This window comes from Mobula birostris, chromosome 21 (genome assembly GCF_030028105.1).
Source record: "Mobula birostris isolate sMobBir1 chromosome 21, sMobBir1.hap1, whole genome shotgun sequence".
Lineage (NCBI taxonomy): Eukaryota > Metazoa > Chordata > Chondrichthyes > Myliobatiformes > Myliobatidae > Mobula > Mobula birostris.
This window is the reverse complement of record NC_092390.1, coordinates 23,386,956-23,410,511: the sequence shown is the minus strand read 5'-3', so window position 1 is coordinate 23,410,511 and position 23,556 is coordinate 23,386,956. Positions and strand designations below refer to the sequence as shown.

Here is a 23,556-nt window from a genome sequence, read left to right as displayed (position 1 = left end):
ACAGCAAGCACCTCACCCTCTGTAATTCATATGGAGTTGCGATGTTATGTTGAAGTTGTATAAGATGCTGGTGAAGAAAAATTTGGAGTATTGTGTGCTCTTCTGGTCAGTTACCTGCAAGAAAAATGTCAATGAGAATGAAAGTGTACAGAGAAACTGAGTTATATGGGAAGGTTGAATAGATTAGGACTTTATTTCCAGAGACACAGGAGAATGAGAAGAGATTTAATAGAGGTATGCTAAATCTGGATGGCAGGGTGGAGATACTGTATGTCTCTAGCAAATGAGGCGTAAAGCAATCATTCTATCTGCTAGCTTGCAGGTCATCCTTGGGTAAGATGTAGCACCTGTTTAGCCCCCCCCACCCTCCCCCTCCCCTGATAAGGATCACGTGAAGCCATGAAGAAGTAGATGGTCGTATGAGCAGCTGGTGCATATCACAAGTCCTGTTTATGCATCGACTGATACCAGGCAGACAATCTTTGTTAGAGAAGTTTGGACAACTACATGGATGGCAGGCATGTGGAGGGCTACGGTGCAGGTTGATGGGACTAGGCAGAATAATAGTTTGGCATGGACTGGATGTAGATGTTTCTGTGATGTAGTGCTCTAAGACTCCATGGAATGCAGCAGTTGTAAATGTTGTGGTAATTAATAATATCATTCCTATGCCACTCAGTTAGCCACTCCCATATGGGAGGAGTTCACACACTGTACAAGCTGGGTTGTCTATAAAGTTCAGTTAAGCATCCTGCATGTGTTCTGGTGTGTTCTACACTATCACTCAATAACAAACACAACATGGGTGTCAGAAGTGGTTGATCATCAATGAATTGATGCTACAGACCAAGTGAGATCCGCGACAAGAAAGAATTTACAGTAAGCCTGTTCCAGTTCACATATACCTATGAAAAATATCCAGACTAATCAACCTAAACTTCCTATGGTAGTTTGCTAAATGTATACACCATCAGGCATGAACTGAGAAAGGGCCAGAGTTTTAAGGCGATAACTTCAAGCTACACCCAAAAGTAATAACATTGTAATAGGCCACAAACTTCAAAAAATGTACAGAGACACAGATGCAGCAGAGAAGTCAGAAAAGTCAGTCAAACTCTCAGGAGAGAAAAGAAGACTTTTGTAGCCCAAATAAATAAAGTAAGAAATAAACAAATAAACAGGAAAATGGAGCAAATACCTTCAGTACATACATCTACTTACCTACTAAGACATTTGATCTCTCTAAACTAGGGGACTTTGAGAGATGGCTCAGATGCTTTGAGAGATTTAGAGTTGCAAGCAATCTCACTCAGGCTTCAGAAGAGCATCAAGTAAGCACACTGATATACTGCGTGGGTGACAAAGCAGATGACATCATGGGTGGATTAGGACTGACAGATGCTTAGAGAAAGGAGTACAAAACAGTGTTGGACAACTTCAAAGAATATTTCACAGGAAAGCAAAATGTGATATATGAGAGGGCAAAGTTCAACGCTAGAAAACTAGAACCAGATGGAAGTGTAAATGACTTTGTCACTGCATTGTATGCCATCAGACAACTGTGTGTATGTAAATCTGAGAGATGAGCTCATTAGAGACAGGATTGTTGTTGAGCTACTAGACACCAATTTGTCAGAGATACTTCAGTTGCAGGCAAATCTCACACTAAAGAAAGCTCTTACTATGGTCAGGCAGAGTGAGAATGTTCATCAGCAACAGGAAGAACTCAGGCATGAAAACAATGCAGATATAATGCTAGAAGCTGTAAAAAAGGAAGGGTACAAATATGGAAACGGCCACTATAAAAACTAGTGTCACTCAAAAACAGTTCTTCAGGAGGTCAAAGAAGACCATAACTCAGATGAAGATAGACCTTACCTTGGGGCTCTAGATTCAAATACAAAGGCTAGCATACCATGGTTCAGTTGCAAATTGAAGGAGTGACATTCAAAGTGGGCACTGGCGCAGATGTCACAGCCATCCATAAATGTCTGTCACAAAACTGGTGAAGAAAACAGGCATTACACTAAACACAACAAAGAAAGTGCTCATGGGGCCAGGGAAACATAAGCTCAGTGAGAAAGGAATGTTTATTAATTCCATCTGTCAAAATGAGAAACTGTTCAAAGAGGGTGTCTACATTGTTCAGAATCTCTTCTCACCTCTACTGAGATGACAAGCCATCAAGAAGTTGAACCTCATTGCATTGTTGGATTTGCTAAACAATGTTCAGTGGCAGGAGAAGTACTCGGAGTTGTTCAAATGCCTTGGGGTACTGAAAGATGAGTACCTTATCCAATTGGGGCAAATGCCCTACTCTTTGACCACAGAGAGACATATACCAGTCCCATTGATGAACAAAGTCAAAGCTGAACTTGAGAGAATGGAACCTACCGGCTGGTGTGCCGCCATTGTTCCTGTTCCCAAGACAGGTGACACAGTGAGGATCTGTGGGGGTGGTGTGGTTCTGTGTATAAGAAATAATATTAAATCATTGGGAAGAGATGACATAGGATTGGAAGGTGTAGAGTATGGTTTGAGTTAAGAAATAGCAAGGGTAAAAGGACCCTAATGGCAGTTGTATACAGGCCTCCTAACAGCAGCCGGGATGTGGATTACAAGTTACAGCAGGAGACAGAAAAGGCGTGTCAGAAAGACAATGTAATCATTGGGGATTTTAACATGAGAGTGGTTTGGGAAAACCGGGTCAGTACTGGACCTCAAGAGAGAGAATTTGTAGATTGTCTAAGGGATGGCTTTTTAGAACAGCTTGTTGTTCAGCCCACTAGGAGATCGGCTATGCTAGACTGGGTGTTGTGCAATGATCTAGAGGTGATAAGAGAACTTAAGGTTAAGGAACCCTTAGGGAATAGTGTTCACAATATGATCGAGCTCACATTGAAATTTGAGAGGGAAAAAAATAAAATCAAATGTATCGGTATTTCAGTGGAATAAAGGAAATTACAATGGGATGAGAGGGGAACTGGCCAAAGTTGACTGGAAAGGGACATTTGCAGGAAAGACAGCAGAGCAGCAATGGCTGGAGTTTCTGTGATAAACAAGGGAAGTGCAAGACAGATATATTCCAAATAAGAAGAAATTTTCAAAGGGAAGAAGTACACTAGCGTGCTTGACAAGTGAAGTCAGAGCCAAAGTAAAAGCAAAAGAGAGGACATACAAGGAAGCCAGAGCTAGTGGGAAGATAGAGGATTGGGGAGCTTTTAAAAACTTGCAGAAGGAAACTAGAAAGGTCATTCGGTAGGAAAAGATGAATTATGAGAGGAAGCTGGCGATTAATATCAAAGAAGATGCTCAAAGCTTTTTTAAGTAAAGGGTAAAAGAGAGTAGAGGGTAAATATAGGACCAATACAAAAGTGGTGGGGAAGTTGTTGGAATCGATTGTTAGGGATGCGATTACAGAGTACCTGGAGGCACATGACAAGATAAGCCAAAGCCAGCATGGTTTCCTGAAAGGAAAATCCTGCCTGACTAACCTCCTGCAATTTTTTGAGGAAATTACAAGCAGGGTAGACAAAGGAGATGCAGTAGATGCAGTAGACTTGGATTTTTAGAAGGCCTTTGACAAGGTGCCGCACATGAGGCTGCTTAGCAAGATAAGATCCCATGGGATTACAGGGGAGTTACTAGCATTGGTGGAGCATTGGTTGATCAGCAGAAAACAGAGAGTGGGAATAAAGGGATCCTATACTGGCTTGCTGCCAGTTACCAGTGGAGTTCCACAGGGGTTGGTGTTGGGACAGCTGCTTTTTACGATGTATGTCAATGATTTGGGCTATTGTATTAATGGATTTGTGGCTAAATTTGCCGATGATACCAAGATAGGTGGAGGAGCGGGTAGTGTTGAGGAAACAGAGAGCCTGCAGAAAGACTTAGATAGTTTAGGGGAGTGGGCAAAGAAGTGGCAAATGAAATACAATGTTGGAAAGTGTATGGTCATGCACTTTGGTGGAAGAAATAAATGGGCAGACTATTATTTAGATAGGGAGAGAATTCAAAATGCAGAGATGCAAAGGGACTTGGGAGACCTTGTGCAAGATACCCTAAAAGTTAACCTCCAGATTGAGTCAGTTGTAAAGAAGGCGAATGCAATGTTGGCATTCATTTCTAGAAGTGTAGAATGTAAGAGCAGGAATGTCATGTTGAGGCTCTATAAGGCACTCATGAGACCATACTTGCAGTTTTGGGCTTCTTATTTTAGAAAGGATATATTGACTTTGGAGAGGGTTCAGAGAAGATTCACGAGAATGATTCCAGGAATGAAAGGGTTACCGTATGAGGAACGTCTGGCAGCTCTTGGGCTGTATTCCCTGGAGTTCAGGAGAATGGGGGGGGGGGAATCTCATAGAAACATTCAGAATGTTAAAAGGCCTGAACAGATTAGATATGGAAAAGTTATTTCCCGTGGTGGGGATTGTAGGACAAGTGGGCATGTCTTCAGGACGGAAGGATGGCCTTTTAGAACAGAGATGCGGAGAAATTACCTTAGTCAGAGGTTGGTAAATCTGTGGAATTTGTTGTCACAAGCGTCTGTGGAGGCCAAGTCATTGGGTGTATTTAAGGCAGAGATAAATAGGTTCTTGATTAGCCACGGAATTAAAGTGCATGGGGAGAAGGCAGGGGAGTGGGAATGACTGGAAGACTTGGATCAGCCCATGATTGAGTGGCGGAGCAGACTCTATGGGCTGAATGGCCTACTTCTGTTCCTACTGTAGATAGACAGAGAGAAGGAGACAAGGTGAGAGAGAGGGGGAGAGAGAGAGGAAGAGTGAGGGGAAGAGAGGGCGATAAAGAGGGGGAGAGAGGAAGGAAGGGAGAGAGGAAGGGAGAGGGGGGAGAGAAAGGGGGTACAGAGAGAGGGAGAGGATGGAAAGAGAGGTGGAGGGCAGGGAGATGGGAGAGGGGAGAGAGGGAGGGTGAGAATGAGGGAGAGACTGGGAGAGAAGAGAGTGGAAAGGGGGAAATAGGAGGAAAGGGGGAAGAGAGGGGGAGAGATTGGGAGAGAGAGGGGAGAAAGAAAGGAGAGTGGGGGTGAAAGGAAGGGAGCGAGAGAGGGGAGAGAGAGAGGAAAGAGAGGAAGAGAGAGGGAGAAAAGGAGAGTGGAAGAGAGGGTGAAAGAAAGAGAGAGAGAGGAAGAATTGAGATAGAGAATCAGACAACATAAGAGTGAAAGGACAGGGAGAAAGTCTGGCCATATTTTTTCCCTTTGTGAGTGGAGGACAAATCCAGTCTGACCTGCCGGGTATGCCTTCCTGCTCTGCATTTCACAACTCCCATAATTTTGCCGGTGCTCCCACTCTCGTAATGCTCCCATTCACCAACTAATCAGGTGACCTTGTTTACAGTGTGTCCCCATGGTTTTATCCCACAAGGGCCACCCCCACCCTCCCTGCAGCTTAATGAGTTTCTTCTGTCTCCTACACCGTCCTGAGAAAGGATCTTTCAACTTCAAATGTTAACTTTGTTTCTCTTTCCATAGATGTGGACTGACTGGCTGAGTCTTTCCAGAATTTTCTGTTTTTAGCTTAGATTTCCAGCAACGGCAATTTTCTTTTTATTTTCACCATCTGGAGACTGATATTTGCAACAATTAAGGGCTTATTTTTCTCTGGAATCAGAAACAGATATGATGCTTCAGTAAGGAAAATAATTTACACGGTGTATTGCAAACTTAGAAGGAATTAAGGATTCATTAGGAACTTGACTATATCAATTCATCTTTAAAGTGAAGGCATGTTTTATCAATATTAAGGGCACATCAAGCAGGAATGAGTGAATAACACATACTGAGTATAGGTACTTGTCTGAAATTTAGCGTTAGGAGAAACAAAGCAAAGAGGTTCACTGTTTATAACTGAAGAATAAATTTTAAGCAATTGAGAACAATTCACATCTGCCCAAGGCAATGTAATCATTTTCTAACAGTCACTCATACAGAAAACACCTCCACATTGGTACCTACGCAGCAGGGGAGAAGGGCATCACACACTCGGCAGACATAACAATTCTTATGGGTGTTGTCAAACATATGACTCACAGAAATCCAGTCAGTCAAAACAGTAACATACTGACACTGAACCTGTTGTGTAGCTCTTCAAATATATGTTATACCTTTGAGTTTTCATGCAGCCAAATGTATGTGTGATCTGAACCCTATTCTGTGCCCTCTGCACTGTGGGTGAACAACTTCTCTTCACATCCCGGAGCATTTCTATTTGCCTGGGTATCCAGCTTAATGCATGTCACAGAATCACCTATCAGTAAAATATAGAAGGAAGTCGCTTGGCCTATCTGGTCTGTTCTTGCACCTTTGAAAAGAAATGTTATTTTGGCAAATTACTGTCACTTGCACCAAGGTACAGTGAAGAACTGTTTTGCATGCCAGCCATACAGAAGATTTCATCACATCAGTACATGCAGGTAGTACTAGGGAAAACAATAACAGAATAGAGAATAATGTGTAACAGTTATTAAGAAAGTGCAGTGTAAGCAGACAATTGTGGACTCAAATATCCAATTATCATACCATGTATACTGTTGTATACTGTGTGTGTGTGTGTATATATATGTACACACACAGCTTGGTATCGCCAGTTTGGTATCAGCATATCCCTCTGCAATTGGGCCTTGGACTTTGACAAACAGGCCCCAATCGGTTAAGTTAGACAACCTCTCCTCCTTGACGCTCACCCTGAACACCAGCGTGCCTCAAGGCTGTGTGCTGAGCCCTCTTCTGTACTCCCTTTTCACCTATGACTGTGTTCCTGTACATGGTTCTAACTCCATAATCAAGTTCGCAGACGACACCACGGTGGTTGGTCTGATCAGAGGATGACGAGACTGCCTACAGGGACGAGGTCCAGCACCTGGCTGCGTGGTGTGCCGACAACAATGTGGTCCTTAGCACCTAGAAGACCAAGGAGATCATTGTGGACTTCAGGCATGCTAGGAGCCACACTCACATCTCCGTCTACATCAGTGGAGCTGTAGTGGAGCGTTTCTCAAGCTTCAAATTCCTTGGTGTCCACATTTTCGAGGATCTCACCTGGTCCCTGAACTCCTCCATCCTGATCAAAAAGGTGCAACAGCGCCTTTATTTCCTGCGGAGCATCAAGAAAGCTCACCTCTGTCCCAGGGTACTGATGGACTTTTACCGCTGTACTATTGAGAGCATGCTCACCAACTGCAACTCAGTGTGGTATGGCAATTGTCCCGTATCGGACCACAAAGCACTCCAGCATGTGGTGAGAACTGCCCAGTGGATTATATCAGCACCCAATTGCCCACCATTGAGAACATCTACCATAAACGCTGCCCGGGCAGGGCGAAAAGCATTATCAGGGATGCATCTCACCCTAAACATGGACTTTTTACTCTCCTCCCATCCGGTAGGCGCTACAGGAGCCTCTGCTCCTGCACCAGCAGGCACAGGAAGAGCTTCTTCCCTGAGGCTGTGACACTACTGAATCTCTCATCACAGCGCTAAGCAGTATTGCATCCGTATTGTACTGTCTCAGTACTTTTATATTTGTGTGCTGTAGCACTTCTTTTATTCGCAGTTATTTTTGTAAATAACACTATTCTTTTCATTTCTGGTCAGATGCTAAATGCACTTCATTAGCTTTGTATCTGTACACTGCACAAAAACAATAAAGTTGATTCTAATCTAATCTAATCATATATATATAGATAGATAGATATACATACACACACACACACACACACACACACACACACACATATATTATTCAATTACAACAATTACGCTTTGCTCCTTCCCAAATAATTATCCTTTCCATTTTTCCTCAAGTACTAATACAGCTAAAGGAACTGAAGACTGTTTCCATCTCTCAGGTGGTTGCTAACCACTTACACAAAAAGAAGCTTCTTCTCATTTCATCGCTGGTTCTTTTGCAATCACAATAAACCTGCATGCTCCGGATAGAAGCTCCATGACCAATGAGAAAACAACTTCGTTACTTGGTACATCCGACCCCTACCAAATTTCGAACATTGTATTCAAGTTGCTTCTTCACTCTCATTGATCGAAGGATAATGAGTCTGACTTCTCCAGTATATCCATGTAATTGTAATTCCTCATCCTTGGAACAACTCCACTGAACTTTTTCTCCTGCCTTTCAAGCATCTCAGAGACATGAATATTAGTTTTTGACCTCCAAATTTTTAGAAATAAACAAGAGACCTTAATCTCATATGTTCACAAGAACTCACTTGTCCACAAAACACTGCAGAATTACATTTTGATGAAAAATTTAACAGCCGATCCAGCACCAGTAAAGAAACCAAGGAATAGCAGCCACACTTTATATAATTTTATGATAGTTTAGTTTAACCAGGCCACAAGCAATAGAAAATTATACTAATATAGTTGCTATGCTATTCTTAGAGAATGTTTCCCCTCTCCCAGTTTTTACAGAAACTCTCTGACCTGACAATCTCTTCCAGTGGGCTCCAAATTTACACACAGTCTGAGCTGTTAAGCATCCAGGATAAGTCACAGGACTCGGTGAATTTAAATAACTGTTCACTTGGAACAATCTACCAAGCTGAAAAAATATATGCAGGGTTTGCTGTTTGAATTGAGTACCTTGGCTCTTCCCTGGGGTACCTGTTTGACATTAACTACACTTTCAGTCTCAATTGCATCAGAATGAACTGAAACGCTCTTTTGCAGCTGAAGCCTGCTTCCACCTGGTCTAGGCGCTGTGTTAAAATCAACGTCTCAACCTGAATCAAGCTGTTTCGCTTTCCTTTCACGGCATAATAATAAATCATCAATTTTATGATCAGCAAGGAGTCAACATGAATAGTAAATTTCATTAGAGTAGCAATTCAATCAGTATTGATTTAGGACTTCCAGGGAAAACTTCTAATTAATTCAATTCTCAAATGAAACTGCACCATCTGGAGATACAGATATTTTCAGTTGTTCCTCCTGTTTCAAGATAATGTTGAGCTGCAGCTTCTGTCGTGGTTCAGATTTAATTGATTATTAGGTTATCTTATAGGTTTATAGGGATGTTTTTGGGGATGGATGGAGTTAGGGGTCAGGTTAAGGTTTAGGAGCAGGGATGAAGGGGAATTAGGGGACAAGCCTCTGCCCTGCATTCAAAGGCCAGTGACATGGATATGGTCAGATATCAGCCCAACAGACCAGTGAGAACAATATTTGAAGTCCCATAATTGTTGAGTTGGCAATTTGAGGCCTGCAATTCGGATCCTCACCCAGGGTCCTTATTCGCTATCACCAGCAGGTCCTGTGTCAGTACCGAAATTCAAAGCTTGAAGGCCGACTGGAAGTCCAGATTAAACCTCAAAGGTCAATTCCAAAATCGATTGGAAATACCAGTTGAAGCCTGAACACTGATCAGGTCCAAATTAAGGCCTGAAGATCATCCAGAAGCCTGAAAGTCAAAGTCTGAGTCTGTGAATCTCTGTGAATCCACTGGGGAAGTTGAAGGCCAAACATCTGAAAATCTACAAGTTCGCTGGAGGCTGGAGGCTGGAGGCTGAAAATGGCCTGTCCTGGGTTAGAGATCTGTGGATGTGCACAGGTGGGTGAGTGAGTGGGAGAAAGGAATGGGCTGTTGTTGCTTTGTCACTTGGTGTGCTCTGTTTTGTTGTGTTCTGTGTTGTTCTGTCAAGCATAGTGGGCATGCTATGTTGGGCCCAGCATATCCTTGGTTGTGTTGGTTGTTAATGCAAATGATGTACTTTATGTACATGTGCTAATAAATCTAAATCTGAATCTGAGTCCATTGGGTCAACTCACATCAGGAGTCATTTGAAAGAGACAATGGGTGCAAAATGGAAAATACTGAATCAGCTGCCATTAAATATCTTCCAATTTGATTCTTATTGAACTCCATGGGAATAAATATGGGACGGTTGATCCACAAGACACACAGTAAAATGTGCAGAACAGAAGTATAAAGAACAGGTTAGAAACTGTTTCATCTGTAGTATTCAGTTGCGCACAGAAATTTGATTAGACCCTACTGTGAATGCAATACTCAATTATACAGACCCCAGACTGGACTGCTCAGAAAATGCAGGAAGTGCTCAACAGGTCAGGCCAAACAGTGCTAATGTTTCAAGCCAAAGACTCCTTCTCAGTTCTGATGTATTTATTGCATTTTCGTTTTTGTTTTGGAGTTGAGGTGGTACGGCAACGTGGCGTAGTGGTTAGCGTAACACTATTCCAGCACCAGTGACGGGTTCAATTCCGCCATTATCTGCTAGGAGTTTGATTGTTCTCTCTGTGACTGTGTGGGTTTCCTTTGAATGCCCTGCTTTCCTCCCACGTTCCAAAGATGCACGGGTCAGCTTGGTCATTGGTCATATAGGTGTTATTGGGCTGTGTTGGCTTGTTGGTTCCCCTACTTTACCTCTAAATAAATGCATAAAAAATGTATAGATGAATAAATAAGTAAATAAGCCCGCAAACACGAGGGAATCAGCAGATGCTGGAATTTCAAGCAACACACATAAAAGTTGCTGGTGAACGCAGCAGGCCAGGTAGCATCTCTAGGAAGAGGCACCGTCGATGTTTCGGGCTGAGACCCTTCGTCAGGACTAACTGAAGGAACAATTAGTAAGAGATTTGAAAGTTGGAGGGGGAGGGGGATATCCAAAATGATAGGAGAAGACAGGAGGGGGAGGGATGGAGCCAAGAGCTGGACAGGTGATTGGCAAAAGGGATATGAGATGGTCATGGGACAGGAGGCCTAGGGAGGAGGGGCGAAGCCTAGAGGATGGGCAAGGAGCATAGTAAGAGAGAGAGAAAAAGAATATATATATATAAATAATAAATAAATAAATAAATAAATAATGAATGAATGGGGTACGAGGGGGAGGTGGGGCATTAGTGGAAGTTTGAGAAGTCAAAGTTCATGCCATCAGGTTGGAGGCTACCCAGACGGAATATAAGGTGTTGCTCCTCCAACCTGAGTGTGGCTTCATCTTGACAGTAGAGGAGGCCATGGGTAGACATATCAGAATGGGAAAGGGACGTGGAATTAAAATGTGTGGCCATCAGAATGGGAATGGGACGTGGCCACACATTTTAATTCCACGTCCCATTCCCATTCTGATATGTCTATCCACGGCCTCCTCTACTGTCAAGATGAAGCCACACTCAGGTTGGAGGAACAACACCTTATATTCCGTCTGGGTAGCCTCCAACCTGATGGCATGAATATTGACTTCTCATACTTCCATTAATGCCCCACCTCCCCCTTGTACCCTATCCGTTATTTATTTATTTTATATATATACTCTTTTTCTCTCTGTCGTTTTTCTCCCTCTGTCCCCTTCACTATACTCCTTGCCTATCCTCTGGGCTTCGCCCCTCCTCCCTAGGCCTCCTGTCCCATGATCCTCTCATATCCCTTTTGCCAATCACCTGTCCGGCTCTTGGCTCCATCTCTCCCCCTCCTGTCTTTTCCTATCATTTTGGATCTCCTCCTCCCCCTCCCACTTTCAAATCTCTTACTATCTCTTCTTTCAGTTAGTCCTGACAGAGGGTCTCAGCCCAAAACGTCGACTCTACCCCTTTCTAGAGATGCTGCCTGGCCTGCTGCGTTCACCAGCTACTTTTATTTAAATAAATAAGCCAGCAGGTTCACTGATGTGTTTAGCATTAGGGCTGGTTACTTGCTTGGCCTCATACAACTCAAACACTAAACGAGTTTGCTCCATTTGTTAGGTGTTTCATCTCAACATTGGAAGGCTGCGGGTTCTGAATAAAGCCAATTAGTCAGGCTCTTTAATGTACCCCTGAGGGAATAGTGTTTTGCCAGTTGATTAATTAGTTCATTTAATTTTCAATAAACCAATGCCCATTTACATTATTTGAAAGGGACTTCTCCCAGCATCCAGTTCAGCATTCTTATTTCAGCAATAGCCTTTTCTTGACTTCAAACATATTTCTTTGTTCCAGAAATGTACATTTACATTCATAAATGTACAATAGTATATTCACATATCACCATTCTCTGCTGAAGCTCTGGTATTCTTTATTCTTCTTTGGCTGTTCCTTGGGATCGAGGATGATTTGCTTCCACTCTATTTTTCTGGGTTCTGATTTGGCTAATGGGGGCCAAAGTGGGCACCAAATACGCTCTCATTAATGGGGCAGTGTGCAGTTGTTAGGACAGGTGTGTGGGCAGCTTGCAAAGTGGGGTCGTTCTTCCGTCACTTATGCAGATCCACAGGGTGCTTATGATGCATAGCTTCGAGGGTCTTAAAACCATCCTAATAATGCCTCTTCTCCATTTTTGGTAGTTATGGTCCAGGAACTCCCTGGAGCCAGTGGGGTGATGAACTTATTCAAGCAAATGAGTATATCCTGAATCGTTTAGTGTTCACCATGGAATGGAGCACCTGTTTTGGGAGGCACGTGAACAATGTTCCCTCACCACCATGGCCGACTGAGGATAACCCAGGATGTTGCTCCTAGAGAGGTCGCTGACATTGGTTTGATTATTCTTCTAATAGCTTTGGAAAATCTTACAGGGGCAATATTGCTGTCAGTATTTCCAGTGCCTTGAGATGTCTATAGTGGGTAGTTGAGGACTCAGAAGCATATCGGACAGCAGGAAACACTATCTGCCTGGAAGACCATGCACTTTGTGCTAAGACTACAGTGTCAATCTTCTAATTCCCTTTTAGCTAACTGGCCGATAACTGTGCTGTCAGAATGAAAATTATAGTCAATTTCAGAATTCACTTGCCTCAAACCGGGGAATAAACATTTGCTAACTTCATCCAGAACTAGTGGGTGGTCAAGACATTTCCCGTTGCTGTCATTCGGAGTAGAATTTGCCACGTGTACTCTAAATGAAAAAGAATTACTTTGACATTGTGGAAGATGTGGTGTTATATAGAACATAGAACACTGCAACGCAGTGCAGGCGTTTGGCCGTGACGTTGTGTCAACCTATTAACCTACTCTAAGATCAATCTAGCCCTTCCCTCCTGCAGAGTTCTCCATTTTTCTGTCATCCATGTTCCTATCTAAGAGTGTCTTGAATGCCTCTAATGTATCAACCTCTACCACCAGACCTGGAAGGATATTCCATGCACTCACTAGTCTGTGTAAAAACGATACCTTTTGCATCTCCCCTATACATTCCTCCAATCACTATAAAATTATGCCCCCTTGTATTAGTCATTTCCACCCTGGGAAAAGTTTCTGGCTATCCACACAATCTATGCCTCTTATCACCTTGTACACCTCCTTCAAGACACCTCTCATCCTCCATCATTCCAAAGAGAAAAGCCCTAGCTCACGCAAGCTATCATGATAAGATATGCTCTGTAACTCAGGAAGCATTCTGGTAAATCTCCTCTGCACCCTCTACTCAGGTTTTATTATTGTATTCAGGTACCTCCATTGTTACAGGAACAGCATCAGCTCTATTGTAACGTTGGTCTTAAGAAGTCATAGAATAGTTATTTTCCTTCCAAGTTTATTTTCACCTGGCAGGGTCCCTTGTGAGAATCTCCTATTGAGATGGTTTTGGGTATTTTGTAACTTCACTTTAAGTACATTACTTATCAGTCCAAAGACATCTTGAAGAGAGTAAAACATCAGTAATGAAGGTAAACCGAAACTAGGGAAAAAGAATATCTGCAAATAATTAATAATTCTGTACTGCTTTGTCTTATAAGTTCTGATTTAATTACTTACCGAGCTGTTTCTTTGAAGTTTCTGTCCTTCCCTCCCAATCCTTTGTTCCATCAATTCTGTTACAATTGACTAAAATCAGACAGGTATTTTCTTTGTAATGGTGTCAAAAAGAGAGTGTCAGTGAGTGTCAATGCTTCACAAAGACAAGTAGTACTGATGATTAAGTTGAGCATGATTGAAAGCAAAGAGGTTTCAAATATATATAAGATTTAGAAATTCTTCCTCTGGTACTGTTGGTTGGTATTTCATCATCCTTTTTCACTGAAAGATCTTTTCTCTTTTCCCCATCCCCTATTATTTTCAACTTCATGGGTAGAAGTTACTTTCAACTTTAACTGCAGTTATTTAGCAAGTTGGTTTTGTCACTTCCCATCTGACAGTTTACGAAAGGAGACCGACTAGTTTGAATTTTTACCAGTCCCGTTACAAAGCTGAGGTAAGGTTTGGATGTGCATTGGCCCTTAATGGGGAAGAAATTGTCTTTTAGCCAAGGATTTTTGAATTGAAGTAGATAGAAAAAATTGGGGCAATGTTTCGCATGAAGCATTAATAATAGCAGAGATCTACTATACTCAATTGTCTGTTCTGGTAAGGCTGTTCTGCTGTATACAGTATTTCAAGGGCTACATCTGTCAGCTGCTAAAAGTTCAGGACAGCAATAGAAATGATTTCAAAAGAAAAAATTCCAGAATGACAATGGCTTCATCTTTCAACATTGTTTTGATTACTTATTATTCATTGCTGAATAACAGTTCCCATGAATTAGGATAATAAAATCAACATTAAATAAGCTATCGTTCTAATAAGGTTTTGATTTTCTTCAGAATAAACATTGTAAATAGTCAGTTGTTTTAGAAACTAGTCTTTAACTTCTGGATTTGGCAGTGGGCAGAAATATGACAAATAAATGGAAATCAATAAAAAATGCAAATAAAAAACAGAAAATAGTCAAAACACTCAGTAAATTAGGCAGCATTCTGTAAAGAAAGACCCCAGGTCTTTCCCACAGATGCCGCCTGACCTGCTGATTGTTTTTAGTTTTTTTTTCTGTTCTTATTCTGGTATTACCAAGAGATCTAACTTCATTGGTAGTCAGCAAATTTCAATGTGAAATTCACCGAAGAAACCTTTCTTAAACTATTCAACCATTTAATTTGATTCAGTTTCTCCCAAGACCTCAGTAAACAGTGCACCACCTCAGAAATGGCCTTGTGCTTTACATGAGCTCATGACTCCAATCACTTCTCCCCAAACAAAGGTTGCTGTGCCAGCCTACTGCACTGCACTCAGTGATCTCCCAAAACAAGTGCAGACAAAGCCTCGGTCAACATAGCTTCTGGACCAGACAAAATTAGGCTTTTCCATTCCCTGGCTCCTTCACACTTCACTGCACAGAACTATCCACAAATGACAAATTCAAGCAGAAATATTACAATTATGGAAAACAATCAAGATAATTAAGTGGAAGATTAGGATGTAAGTGAGTACACTTTTGATGGTTAAAAGTGAGATGAGTACAATGAAACAATACTAGCATTTTATAATTCCCATGCAAGCCTACAGAACATCACCAGGAAGTGCCAGCACACATCTTGATCTTGTAGGCAGTGGGAAAGAGTACTGAGACCTGTGGGAGCTGTGGATTGACAGGTATAGGATAGGGATTATGTGGTAGAACACTAGGATGAAGTTTTCTTCCTCCAAATGAAATTTACTTGCACAAAAAAAAGTTAGAAAAAGGTCAAGTGATCTGCCAGCTATTAATCTGGACGTGGTTTCATTGAGGATATTTCTACTTCACACAACAAACACCCCCATGAAAGTGAATATGCCGACAGTTGTTCAAATAATGACTTAAACAAACGATGAGATGAAGAGGCAAGGATCACTGAATATTTTAGCTGGATGTAGTCTCCTATGTGGTGGAATGGCTTCCAATACTCTTAAGAAGGATAATTAATATTAAAAGTGTTGAGCAAAGCTACTCGTATTTATTGCAAGATCATATCAATGACAATAAATGGCAATCAATATGTTGGCGCCAGAATGTATGGCGAAACTTGCGGACTGCTCCCAGCACATCATTACAAGTTGTACTTGTGATGAATAAATGAAGATGAATCTGAACCTTTTGGACTTCAGGCCTGTTAAACAGAGGAGGTTGGCTCTAATACTAACACGATCGGCTCATCAATCACATGACCACCCCTGTTCGCCAGCAAACACAGAGCAGTGCTAAGTCTACCACAGGACCACAGAAAGTTGAACAGTTCACACTGAAGCTGCACTTGATGGTCAATGGCAGGTGGACAACAGGTTGGACAAGCTGTCTCACAAAGTGAGAGCACACTGATTCACTGCCCTTGCCTGAGACTAAAACAGTCATACTAAAATTGCGCACAACTGTATTCTTCCATCGAACCACAGCCATACCACATTACTGTTAACGTTTATGGTGAATGGTGTAAATACAGTAATATTCAAGTTATTGATATTTCCTGTGGATAATAAACAACTACCTCAGCTGAAATTGAAAATCAAAAACACTACACAAGCTGGAAAGCTGAAACAATAACAGATAATACTGGAAGCACTCAGCAGGTCTGGCTGTGTAGTCAGAGTTATACTTTAGGTCAATGACCCTTCATCCGATGAAGAGTCTTTGACCTGAAGCATTAGCTGTTACACTTTCTACTGATTGCTGCCTGACCTGCTGAGTGTTTCCAGCATTTGCCATTTTTGTTTCAGAGTTCAGTTGTGACATTGCCTGCTTCATATCAGCATGGAACTTATCAACTAGTTAACGAGGAGGAATCCTCAGGGCATTTCAACCCTGTCAGAGCTACTGCTGCTCACCAGCTCTTGGAACAGCCCTGCTGCGCTTCTCTCAATGACACCACTTTGGAATTGAAAGAAACGGATTGAGTACTATAAAAACACACAGCCTTTCTCAGGGAATGACCTTCAGAATGCTCTGTTGAGGAGCAGGAACTAAGCAAGCAGACTATTGGCAGTTGATAGGATGCTAACCAGCCCAGAGAAAGCTTTGCTGAGAAACAGAGTCATGTAGGATAGGAACGGAGTTTTCAACCATATCTGTGTCGACCATCAAACACACAAACCTGTTCCTATCACATATCAATATCCTATCAATATCCCCCTTCAAGTTCTCCTGTCACCCACATACACTGCAGGAAATTTACTGTAACAGATTAACCTTTCCTCTTGAAGCATTTTTGGCATGTGGGATGAAACTAGAACACTCGAGGCAAACTTAACACAGTCAAAGGAAGAGCATGTAAACTTCGTACAGATAGCTTGGGTCAGGCCCAATCTCCGGTGCTGCAAGGCTGTGATGGGAACTATTGGGCCACTCTGTCACCTCTTGTCACATGCTCTGCAACAGATCAGTTGGTATTACCAACAGTTATTGGGGTTGGCACTCTAGCATAGCAGTTAACAACACTATTACAGTGCCAATGACCTGGGCTAAATTCTGCCACTGTCTGTAAGGAGTTTGTACTTTCTCTCCATAACTATGTGGGTTTCCTCCGGGTGCTCTTGTTTCCTCCCACATCCCAAGATGTACAGGTTAGTAGGTTGATTCGTCTCATGGGTGTAATTGGGTGGTGTGGACTCATACAGTGATACGTATCGAAATAAAATAAAAAATAAATACATTTATCAAGGGCACTTAAAATCGCAGAATATTTATCTGCTGGAGCTGAACTAGAACCTGTTGAATTACAGGCTAGCAGCAGGAACTGAAGAACCCAAACTCTGGTAGTTTGCTTGGATGGATTAGCAAACTGATTAGCTAAATAGCAAGAACTTCCTACATTACAATAATATTTGCCTCTCAAAGTCCTGCTTTGGCTGAAATCACACTGGAAAATCCCAAGCAGTGAACGGCCCTTACTGATTTTATTTTCCTGTAAATGCCTACAAGAAGCTAAATATCAAGGTGATACCGTATAGGGTATCCTACACATACTTTAATAATAAATTTACTTTGAATTATTTTCATTCTCCATTGCATTAAAATATTTGGCAATCCATCACAGAGATTAAATTGAAACTTTACTTTTATAAAATTATTCTTTTACTCATGTATGATAGTTTGGATTTAAAATTCAGCTGATGTAAAGAATCCTATATAATGCACAAACTGCTGTCTTAATGTAGTTATTACTTAGAAATTTTTTCTTTCATCTTATTAACAAATGATTTCAGTGCTTTGCCCCAAGATCTACTCCCTAGATCTCTCCCCACACCCCCACCCCCACCCTCCTTTTTCCTCCTTCAAAACTCTCCTTAAAATATATATTCTGAACAAGCCTTCTTGTCATCCACCCTGACATTAAGTTCCTTGGGATATTTTACATTTAAAGGTGCTAAATGAATAGAAGCTATTATGACTTATTTCAGCTATCAGAATATCTTAAATTATACTTTGTATTCAAAAAATAAACAGAAGTACCACCCTGTCAACATATTTAAATTAGGAGAATAAGTTAACACCTTAGTCTTCTTTCAGTGAAAAAATTCCACGATCCAAAAATTCACCCAGCACCTTGATTTGCAAGAGGGGACTGAATTCTATTTACAGCTAAAGGAGCGCGTCGGCCTTCGAGGTACTTTGTCCCTTTCCACAGTTATGACTCTCAGTGCACACTGGTGCAGTCATGTAGCGAGCGAATGCCGGGCTGACTGAACATTGGGAGTTGACCATGACAATTAATGCACAGCAGGATTGGAAGACCAACAAAGGTAGTTAATTCAATTAGCTAATAAAGTCACAGCGCCAGAGGGTAAATTCCATGATGGAATCTCACTCAGCAGCACAGCAATGAAGGCAACTGACACAGTTTCATGACTCAATGCAGCATTCCCCTATGATTTATTTCAACTGATGTAGACGCACTAGTTCAGAAGTTATTCAGAGCAGTCAACGTGGGCAGATTTCTCCCTGACAGGCTCTGGTAATTAAACCAATAATATTTAACTCAGACAGTCACACAGTAAATCCATTCACTAAGCATCACTACCCTAATTCACTCAGTATCTCCATGAAACATCACCACCCTACTTCACTCATTAGCTTGTCCTATTGCTTTTTGCCTCCTTCCTCCTCTTACTTCTCTTCTAAATAACGAATCTGAACTGGCTGAGCTCTTTTCTCAAGAAAATGGAACTATAAAGTGGATAAAATTTATTTAGCAGTTGTAGGGGCAATGTTTCCATGTGCCCAAAACCAAAGTAAATAAATATGATAGTTACTAAAATGTAGTAAAGGTGATTCATTTTGTGGTTCAATGGGGGACAACGTTTTAACCCAAAATGTTGTGCCAATATTATGCCCCAGTTCCAGTCCCTGAATTTGACCCTGTCCAGTCTTTGAGCTTGACACCATTCCGTCCCCTATCATTGTAGGCTGGTACAATAACAGTGTGACCGCCATATTTAACAGGCAATTTATCCAACTTTCAGCTTCTACAAGAAAAAGAGCTGCAGTTCCCGTTTTTATTTCTACATCTCCAAGCCTTGAAATTGACCGATAAAACTCAAAATTCCTCTTCCATTTAAATTGCCATATTTGATAGCTTTGGTAACCTGTGCAGTAAATATGGCCTTCCACATAATCATTTTTTAAAATACCTGCAGATTCGCCACTTTGTCAAGGAAAAATTTCCCTCTTTTCCTGATCTACCACCTGCAATGTTGTGGGAAAACCTCACTCTTAGCTTTAATAATAAAGGGCTGATCTCTGTACACTCTCAGCTGATGTCTTTGGGAGTTCAAGATCTAAACAAAACTAAGAGTGGGTGGGAGGATGACCTTGGTATGGATCTGGCTGAGGAATATTGGGCAAAAGTATTGAATAGGGTTCATTGCTCATCATCATGTGCTAGACTGGGGCTCATACAATTTAAAGTTTTACACAGAGTACATTTAAGTAAAGCCAGGCTTACTGACTTATATCCCAGGACAGACGCTGGCTGTGACAGGTGTTCCTTCTCTCCGGCTGGTTTAGTACATGCATTTTGGTCTTGCCCTCGGCTTGATGGCTATTGGGCACTGGTTTTTAAAATTATCAGTGAGGTTTTGGGGGTGACACTGAGACCTTGCCCACTTATAGCTGTATTTGGTGTGGCAGATGATGATTTGGGTTTAAATGCAAGCCAGGCAGATATCACTGCATTTACATCGTTATTGGCCCATAGGAGACTCTTGCTGGTCTGAAAATCTGCCACTCCCCCATCTGCTGCTGCTTGTATCTCCTGCCTGATAACTCTAAGATTTACATGATATTTGTTAACACGAGTGTCAGATCCTCAGAACACAATCAGTTGTCACCTTTATCCACAGTGAAAACTGAGAACACTGGATGTACAGTATGTAGACCAGGTCTCTCTGGCTCTTACCTCCACCAGTTTACTAGCATGCTCTCTGAATATAGTGGCATATTCTTTGATATCCTTTTCGTTTCCACGTTTTGCAGCTTCAATCAGGACCAGGAGCGGGACGGTAGTGTCCAGAAAAGAGTCCGACATGTGGTCGATTATTGCTTTCCGCAGCTGCAGGGGAATTAAAACAAGTTGTTAAAGGCAACTTCTCAGCATACATCACAAGTCTCATAAAGTATAGAGGCCATTTGGCTCATCACGCCAGTAGTAATGGTGATGATGTTTCAGACCAAGACCCTTCATCAGCCCAAAACATCGAATGCTCATCCACCTGCATAGATGCTGCCTGAATTGATGAGTTCCTCCAGAACTTTGTTTGTGTAGGACATTTTCCAGGAAAGACTTGAATGTTTTTTGTTCAGAATTCCAGATATTTTCCTGCTGCAAAAATGTAAATTACAATTAGCATTGAAATCCATATCAAGATTGAGATGGGGAGAACCCAATGTGACACTCCCTATACTTAGAGACACTTGTGAGTCAAGTGATTACAGCAGAGGCTGGACCAGCTCTCTTTGTTGCTGGACCTAAACCATCAGATCTTCCTCAGCCAGTTCACAAGGAGTATCAGATACTCTGAACACTGTGCCATTGGAGAAACCAAAGCAGGTTCCAAAATATTTTCTACTTTTGTCTGATATTGAGTTCTGAAATCTGTCGAGAAAGCAGCTCCTGAATGTTCCAGGAAAACCGGGCAACACAAGCTGACACTGCAGGTGTTGACTGATGAGTGTTGCATTGGATCAGTGCCTCAACGTCTTGCTAACTGATTTCCAACTCAATCTACACAGGTGATCTTTTAAGAGAGATGGAGTACCTATCGAGAGGAATAAACAGTTGATGCCTTGGGTCAAGACCCTTCATCAGGACTGGAAAATAAGGAAGTAAAAGCCAGAATTAGAAAATGGGGGGAGGGGTTGGAGTATATGCTGATAGGTGAAAGTCCGACCAGCTCAGGGGGAAGGTTGGGGATGGGAGGATAGGTGAGACTAGGTCAAGGTGAGGGTGGAGGGGTGAAGTAAGGAATTGGGAAGGGATAGGTGCAAGTGCTGAAGAAGGAGGAATTTAATAGGAGAAGAGAGTGGACCATGGAAGAAAGGGAATAATGAGGGGAACCAAAGGGAGGTGATGGGCAGATGAGAGGAAGAGAAGGGGTTAAAAGGTAGCCAAAGTGGGGAATGAAAACAGAGGGAAGGAAGGATAGGAGAAAAATTACTGCAAGTTGGAGAAATCGATGTTAGTGCCATCAGGTTGGAGGCTACCCAGACGGAATATGAGGTGTTGCTCCTTCAACCTGAGTTTGGCCTCATCAAGGCAGTAGAAGAGGTCATGGACAGACATGTCACAATGTACAGAGTACTTGGTGAGAATTTTTTAGTCAATGATAAAAAGTAAAGAGAATTTCTTATGTCATGGTAAAATACCTTTACTTGGGGTTGTGCACAATACATCATCAGCATCATCAGATGCCATGCCCAGTTTGAGCTTTGACTGCTATGGCCCACACACTCCTGTTTCGGGTCAAGTGGATCAATTCATTGGTATTCATTTCCAGTTCTCTGGCTGCTGTCTCCATCATCATTTGTCTTTGTCTTCCTCTTGCTTTCTTCCCTTCAATCTTTCCCATAATTACCGTGCATTCTAACTCCTCTTTCCTAATCACATGTCCAATGAAGTTACGTTGCCTTTTCATGATCTCATACATTATTTCTCTTTTTGTGTTTGTTCTGTTCATGACATCCTCATAAGATATTCGTTTCATCGATGATATTCTTTGCATCCTCCTCAAAAACCACATCTCTGCTGCTTCAATACATTTCCTCATGTTACTAGATATTGTCCAACATTCTGAGCCATATAACATAACTGGATAAACGTAACATTTCAGTACTCTGAGGCGGGTTGTCATGCCTAGTTTAGTATTGGTCAGTATACACTTCATTCTCGTAAAGGTGCCTTTTGCCATCCCTATTCTTCTTTAGATGTCCATGTCACACCTGCCATCTGATGTCACCCAGCTTCCTAAGTAGCAAAAGTTCTGTACTTGTTTTATGTCTTCCCCGTTTATTCTCAACCTGCAGATAGGATTCTCCTTCTTTTTGGATATCATCATACATTCTGTCTTTTTGCAATTGATAGATAGACCCATTTTTGCACTTTCTTCAACAACTATATCAATTAAGTTTTGTAGTTCTTCCTCCGTACTTGCAATTAACACAGCATATCTGAAATTATTGATGTTTTCACCGCCAACTTTGATTCTCAAGGTGTCTCTTATTTTTTGTAATGTTGTTTCATTGTACACATTAAACAAATCAAAGGAGAAAACACAGCCTTGTCTAATTCCTCTCTTGATTTTTGTAAACTGACTCACTTCTCCATCTATTCTTACAGCGGCAGTTTGTTCACAGTACAGATTTCTGATTAGGTGGAAGTCTTTCGAATCTAGATCTAGAGTTTCCTGTAATATTTCAAATAACTTACTGTGCTTCACTTTATCAAATGCTTTTGAGTAGTGGATAACACAAACAAACAAATTTTTTTCCAGCTGAATATCTTGTTCTGATAGTATCCTTAACATCAATATTGCATTTCTTGTACCTTTGCCTTTCACAAAACCACATTGTTCTTTACCTATTTCAGCTTGTATCTTACTCTTAGCTCTTGTTATCAAAATTCTTAGAAGTATTTTGGTGATATGACTTGTTAAACTTATGGTCCTATGTCTCTCTCTCTGGCTATCCATCCCATAGGATGATGATGGCTCCTTTCAGTCAGTTAGTGGCATTTGGATACCCCACTCCTCAGAAAGGAACAGCGTGTGCGTGAATGTATTTTAGGTAAGTAGGAGGTTGCACAGGCCCAGACCCACCCTCTCGACATCCCCTCCCAGATCGACGGCTGAGGGAAGTTCTGTTGCAGTGAATGGCCAGACCAAACTTCGATGCAAGGGATACCTTTTCCGCGCTTCACGGCACGTGTTTGTTAGATGGCCGTTGACCCTACAAGAGGATTCATCCGCCCTTTGACAGGTCTTGTTTCTCGTCCTGCAGGGTGTCTAGCCACCCTCCTCACCAGGTAAGCCTGGTGGGGGAGCCGGTTTAATCGCTGACCACCCGATCATGCGACAGGTAGTATTAGGTTACGTAGTACCAGTAGAACTCTGACAAGTGACCTGACTCTATGTAATTCACATTCTATTGCTCCAGGTTTCTTAGGAAGAGTGATAAATACTGATTTTTTCATCTCTTCTGGTATTATTCCAGTCTCATAAATATCATTGATTAAATCAGTAAGTTTTTCAATTCCATAATATTCAAGGGCGGTAATTTGTTCTATTACTAATTCGTCAGGACC

General features: G+C 41.7%; 1 protein-coding gene across 3 annotated transcripts in view; it reads right to left on the bottom strand.

Moving 5' to 3' along the window:
- LOC140185675 (catenin alpha-3-like) overlaps positions 1-23,556 on the bottom strand; it is a 1,719,142-nt gene that overhangs the window by 780,636 nt on the left and 914,950 nt on the right. For all 3 annotated transcript variants that reach the window (XM_072239175.1, XM_072239176.1, XM_072239177.1), the window contains one exon: positions 20,158-20,310. In XM_072239175.1, coding sequence (XP_072095276.1) covers positions 20,158-20,310 — 153 coding nt within the window. The remainder of the gene's footprint in view (positions 1-20,157; positions 20,311-23,556) is intronic.